This window comes from Mus musculus, chromosome 11 (genome assembly GCF_000001635.26).
Source record: "Mus musculus strain C57BL/6J chromosome 11, GRCm38.p6 C57BL/6J".
NCBI classification, from domain to species: domain Eukaryota; kingdom Metazoa; phylum Chordata; class Mammalia; order Rodentia; family Muridae; genus Mus; species Mus musculus.
In genome coordinates this window covers 74,364,086-74,370,849 of record NC_000077.6, presented here as the reverse complement: position 1 = coordinate 74,370,849, position 6,764 = coordinate 74,364,086, and the positions used below count along the sequence as shown (strand labels likewise).

Genomic DNA, 6,764 nt, shown 5'->3' with positions numbered 1-6,764 from the left:
AAGGGTTTGCCTTGGTTTCAGAGCCCTTTTTTTCCCAAAGACCACTCCTTTCCCAGGATACCCCACATCTGGTGACTAAACAAGGTGGGGCTATAATGTGTAGTTCATAATGTGTAATAACGTGTGATCTGTAATGTATAATGTGTAATTAACCTCACCTAGAACATCCTAATACCTCCCTGTTGGGTTGATGATAGGTCTGAGTATTTCCCCTCTAGTTGTGTGTTTAAACGTAATGGCCAACGTGTAGTGGTAAGAGGTGGGCCTCTAAGGGGATCAGGTAACAAGAATTCTTGTGAATGAGCTTAAGACCCATATAAAAGAATCTTTATGTAGCAGAGAGCTCTCCTGTTCACACATCTGCAGTATGTGGTCACAGCATTTCTTCCCTTTGGAGGATGCTGTCTTAGTTGGGGTTTCTATTCCTGCACAAAACATCACGACCAAGAAGCAAGTTGGGGAGGAAAGGGTTTATTCAGTTTACACTTTCCACATTGCTGTTCATCATCAAAGGAGGCCCCCCACCCTTGATCACTAATTGAGAAAATGCCTTACAGCTGGATCTCATGGAGGCATTTGCTCACCTGAAACTCCTTTCTCTGTGATAACTCCAGCTTGTGTCAAGTTGATAAACAAAACCAGCCAGCACAGATGCGTAAGGCAGAATCTTGGAAGCAAGGAAACCCAGTTCAGTAATTGGCATTGAGTGGGTCTTCAACAGGCAGGAGCATGGCAAGAATGGGAGCTGGCAGGTTTTACCTTCTCTCCTTTCTCTCCCTTGCTAATCAGATTCCCAAAGCTAGACTCCAAAGTCATTCCTGAAACTAAACACCCAGGTCCACCAATCAAAATTCATTACTTGGCTATAATGGCTAACCTGGCCAATGAGGACTTACTAACTCATCCTTGCTCAGACTTCCCCCTTTCTTCTTAAACATCACTCCTGTAGACACACCTGCTTACTTCGTTTGTACCATGTAGAGTTAGCACCCTCACCCCCATCCTTCCTAGGAAATAAATCTCCTTGGTGCAGGGAACTTGGTGTCTGGGTGTGTTTTGTACTGACTCTGAGGGACTGGCCCCTACAATGTCTTTGATTTTCCAGCTTCCAGACTGTGAGAAATGACTTCTGTATTTAAAAAGATTTATTTTCATTTTTAAATGTGTGTGTGTGTGTGTGTGGGTGTGTGTGTGTGTGAATGTACACCATGTGTGCACAGGTGCCAATGGAAGCCAGAAGAGGGCACAGGATCTCCTGGGTCTATGGATGGTTATAGGCAGCTCACTGTGAGTGTTAGTAACCAAACTCTGGTCCTTGGGAAAAATATCAAATAGTCTTAACCACTGACCCACATCTCTTCAGCCTTGCACTTTTCTCTTCTCTTCTCTTCTCTCCTCTCCTCTCCTCTCCTCTCCTCTCCTCTCCTCTCCTCTCCTCTCCTCTCCTCTCCTCTCCTCTCCTCTTCTCTTCTTTTTTCTTTAAAATAAAGTGCTCAATCTCAGGTGTTTCCTTTTAGAAGAACAAAAGAGACCGAGTTAGCCAGGGTGAGTTCACACAAACGGGAACCAAGCTCTAGAGCAATATACATTCTGCTGTCCATGGATAGACAGCTTTGGATAGATCTAGATCCATTTAGCCTAAAGTGAAATGTCAATCTGTGTGGTTTGAATGTAAAATGGTCCTCACAGGCGTATGTTTGAATATCTGGCCAGTAGCTCATGATGCCATTTTGGAAAGTAATGGAAAGTCCCCCAAAGAGTGGGACTGCAGTATGGCTAGGACAGGCCTTGAAGAAGGTGTCCTCCTTGGGCTAACCTGGGCTCTCACTGTGTCCTGATGTGAACACCCTGTGCTCTCACTGTCTTGGTTGGAGCTGCCCCAGCTGCCTGCCTCCCCTGCCATGGTGGTCTAAGAGCCCCAAAACTGTCAAAATAGATCCTCCCTCCTTGGAGTTTTTTTTTTTCTGTCAGGTATTCTGTTTTGTCATTGAGACAAGCAAAGTGGCTAACAGGAAGGCCAGGGTTCATCTTCTGATGTTTTCTAATTGCTAAGAGTGGGGTGTTCAGGGACTCTGATGGTTACAATCTCTCTCCTTCAAGTCATTTAACAATTGATTTATGCATTTAGATCTCTGATATGTGCACAGATATTTACAGCTGTATGTCTTTTAGTAAAGTCATCTCTTTATCATTTAAGAGGCCTTTATTGTCTCTTTTTATAGTGTTTGACTTTTTGTTTGACCTACTTGTCTGATGTAAACATAGCTACTCTTCCAGTTTCTAGTTGCTTGGAAAAAAATACATACATATTTGAGTATTTCTTTGCTCATTTACCCATTTACTCTCAATCTCAATGCATCCTTTGCAATAAAGTGAGTTTCTTGTAGTCAGTGCATGGTTGAATCCCCAACTCCCAATCCTTCCAGTTACTATACATGTTTTGATTGGACAACCCTATCTGCTTATATTTAAGGTAATTAATTATTCACAGGTGAATATTTGCTACTGCCACTTTGTAATTTGTTTTCAGACCATTTTTTTCCTTTTTCTTTCTCTCCTTAAATGAAGGACTGGTTTACTTTGGCTCATGGCATAAAAAGGAGTATAATCCAGAATGGGGCAGCTGAGCAAACCGTGTCTGCAGTTAGGAAGAAGAGAGTGGAATCTCCTCTTCCACCCTGTGTTCCTGTGATGCATTTCACTGTGAAAATGCTTTGGGTCTGTCTTAGTCAGTGTTTCTATTCCTGCACAAACATCATGATCAAGAAGCAAGTTGGGGGGGAAAGGGTTTATTCAGCTTACATTTCCACATTGCTGTTCATCACTGAAGAAAGTCAGGACTGGAACTCAAGCAGGTCAGGAAGCAGGAGCTGATGGAGAGGCCGTGGAGGGATGTTCCTTACTGGCTTGCTTCCTCTGGCTTGCTCAGCCTGCTCTCTTATAGAACCAAGACTACCAGCCCAGGATGGCACCACCCACAAGGGGCCTTTCCCCCTTGATCACTAATTGAGAAAATGCCTTTCAGCTGGATCTCATGGAGGCACTTCCCTAACTGAAGCTCCTTTCTGTGTGATGACTCCAGTCTGTGTCAAGTTGACACACAAAACCAGCCAGTACAGGGTCCTTTTTATATTTTGTGCAACCACTATAGATAGGCTTATCTTCATTGTTATTATGAGGCTTAGATAAAACATCTTATTTTAATAACAGGCTGTTTTATGCAATTATTTTTGGTCAGAGAGATGGAGACTTTTGTTTATGATCTTGCTAAGGTCTGCTTTTTCTATTTTAAAGTCTATTATCTAATGTTACTATAGCAACATTATACTTAAAATATGGTGTGTGCCAATTTGTAATCCTTTACCTTCAAGCTTTGTTGTGTATTTAATTCGTTTAGTGTTCTGTCTCTTCCTCTCTCCTCTCTTTCCCCTTCTCTCTCCTCCTCCCTCTCTCTGTCTCTCTCTCCTCTCCCCCTCTCTCCCCACCGCCCTCTCCCCCTGAACTTGAGCATACCCCCTCATGTATGCTCAGCAAATGTTCTACTTTGAGCTTCATCCCCAGCTATAGCATCTTTTTCCCTTTTGCTCATTTATCTTATTTTTTAAAAAGATTGATTTATTTCAATTTTGTGTGTATGAATATTTTGCCTGCATGTATATCTGTGCCTGGGTCCCACAGGGTGAGAAGAGGGCATTGGATTCCCTGAAACTGGAGTTGCAAAACTGGAGTTGCAGGCGATTGTGAGTTATCATGTGGGAACTGGAACCTAGGTCCTCTGGAAGAGCAGCAAGTGCTCTTAATTGAAATGTCTCTCTAGCCCTAGCATTTGCATCTTAAACAGATAGATACACATATTTAAATCAGCATGTTAAACATTACCTCTTAATTGGTGAGATAGGCTCATTTACATATGAAAGAAAGATGAAATTTCAAGACCTGTAAGTCATATAAAGTACTCAGAAATTGCTGGTTGTTTGTGAGCCTAGAGGCTGCCTGGGGCTAAGAAAAAAAAAACAAACCCCGACATGCTCCATAGTTAAAACATTCCTGGGAACAGCTTGACCATAAAGATAAAGAGGAATGTGAGGACATAACAGGGCTATCTGAACTGAGTCAAATTGACCAGATACTCTGCTAGCATTGATAAACATCCAACTCACAGAACTCTGACACCCTATCTGCATGTACATATAATTTTTCTGCTGATTTTTGAATAAGCCAATAGTGTGTCACTATGCTGAATTCTCCACCCCTAAGCCCTTTACCCCATCAAAACCCCTAGCTTTCGAGCCTTGAGGTCGAATCCACCATCTTCTGCATGAGATATGTTTTACCCGGAGCTCCGCCATTAAACTGCCTTATGTGCTTACAGCAAGAAGGATTCTTGTGTTTCTTTGGGTGTGCTCTCTCTCTCCCGAGACTAGAGTGGGGGGGTCCCTGAAAGGGGGTCTTACACATACAATCTTCTCTATTTTTCACAACTGGTCATGAGTTTCATGTTTATGCTTGTAACCGAGTTTGAAGGTTTTGATAGACACTCGATAGAATATGTTGATGAATAGCAGAATGACTTTTTAAATGTTTTTTTATTAGATATTTTTTTATTTACATTTCAAATGCTATCCTGAAAGTCCTCCATACCCTTCCCCCACCCTGCTCCCCTACCCACCCACTCCCACTTCTTGGCTCTGGAGTTCCCCTGTACTGGGGCATATAAAGTTTGCAAGACCAAGGGGCCTCTTTTTCCAGTGATGGCCAACTGTGCCATCTGCAGAATGACTTTTTCATCTACAGAACCTTGTGTTCCGGAGTCTTACACCCCTCTGGCTCTGTCGATTCATTTCTAAAGGGTTTCTTCCATGCCAGCATAGCCCAGTGACCAATAATCAGTCACCATTGCTTTTTTGTGCAGTTGTTGTAAGTGAGATAACACAAAAGATGTCTCTATGTCATAAATGGGTATACTGGAAAAGCCCAAGAATGTGATCCTATGGTCAGACACATTGAAAAATTCGACCCTGCAATATTCTAGTGTTGGCGTTAGTGTGACCTTATTTATTACCAAAGATGGTGAGATCTAAAGGATGCTAGGATGTACTTACATGCCTTTCCATCACCACAGAGGTTTCATTTAGAGCCAGAGCTGTATCCAAACACTCCTGCATAATCTGTAGGGTGATGGCTGCATATAATGAAGGCTATATGCTCTCCACTTCATTCCCCTTTCCCCCAAACAACCCTCATGTTAGCTTCTGAAGTGGCTTCCTTAGCAGTCTTCCCAGAGCCCCGTGCATGTCCTTGTTCCTCAGGCTGTAGATGAAAGGGTTCATCATGGGTGTCACCACTGCATACATCACAGTGGCTACTGAGTCTTTCATGGAGTAGGTGTGCAGGGGTTTCAGATACACCATACACAGTGTCCCATAGAAGAGGGCCACCACAGCCAGATGGGACGCACAGGTGGAAAAGGCTTTGTACTTGTTAGAGGCTGAAGGAATTTTGAGGATAGCTCTGACAATGCAGATATAGGACATGATCATGAATCCAAAAGGAACAAGGAAGACGAAGCAGCCCGTGGCGATCAGCATCATGTGATTGATGTGGGTGTTAGAGCATGCAAGCCTCAGCAGGACATACATTTCGCAGAAGATGTAGTGGATTTTCCGAGACCCACAGAAGGTTACTCTGGTCATGAGGAGGGTGTGGATGAGGCCATAAAGGATAGATAGGGCCCAGCACAAGATGAGAAGTAAGATACAGAGCTTGGGACTCATGGCTGTAGTGTAATGGAGGGGGTGACAGATGGCCACATAACGGTCATATGCCATTACAGCCAGGATGAGATTGTCCAAGGCTACCAAAGACACCAGGAAGAAGAGCTGTGTCAGACATCCTGGATAGGAGATAGCTTTGTTCTGGGATTGAAGGCTCACCAGCATCTTGGGGATAGTGTTGGTGACAAAGAAGAGGTCAGTGAAGGAGAGGTTGGCCAGGAAGAAATACATGGGAGTGTGCAGGTGCGAGTCAGAGCCAATGGCCAGGATGATGAGCACGTTCCCCACCACTGTGACCAGGTACATGGACAGGAAGGTCCAGAATAGGATGCGCTGATGCTCAGGAACCTCCGAGAGTCCCAGGAGGAGGAACTCAGAGTCCCCACTCTGGTTGCCTCCGTCCATTTCCCAGTTGTCTGCAATGTGAGCACCAACAATTGCTTACCAAGCACTCATGTTCAGATGCAGAATGAGCATAAACAAAACCAACAGCTTTCCTAGTATTAAAGGTATCTTAGAACTAGGTGTGAAGGCACTTGCCCATAGTCTACACTACTCAACAGGCTGAGGATAAATGCTTGAGCCTAGGAGGCGGAAGCCAGCTTGAGCAACATGACAAGACCTTGTTCCCTCCATTCCTAAAAATAAACTCAAACCCAGATTGATTCCAGTGCTTTGTGTGTACCAGGTAAGTGCTTCACTCCTGAGCTACATCTCTAGCTGTACAAAATACACACACACACACACACACACACACACACACACACACACGCACATACACACTCTTTCTTTATATATTGTCATAAAATCAAAGAAAAGTATGACCAAAGAACTAAAGAAAAGCCCAACAATGATGTATCAAATAGGGAATCTGAATAAAAGAAAGTATAAAAAAAGAACAGTGGAAACTCTAGGATTTTGAAATGCACAACAAGCAAAATTGAGATTTTACTTGATGGGCTCAGTAATAGTTTTGATCTAGCATGAAGA

General features: G+C 43.4%; 1 protein-coding gene across 1 annotated transcript; it reads right to left on the bottom strand.

Annotated features, from left to right (window-relative positions):
* Positions 1-5,240: 5,240 nt before the first annotated feature.
* Positions 5,241-6,179, bottom strand: Olfr412 (olfactory receptor 412). Its single transcript, NM_001011851.1, has one exon. It carries the CDS (start codon positions 6,177-6,179, stop codon positions 5,241-5,243), a length of 939 nt encoding a protein of 312 aa, NP_001011851.1.
* Between the last annotated feature and the right edge of the window lie 585 nt (positions 6,180-6,764).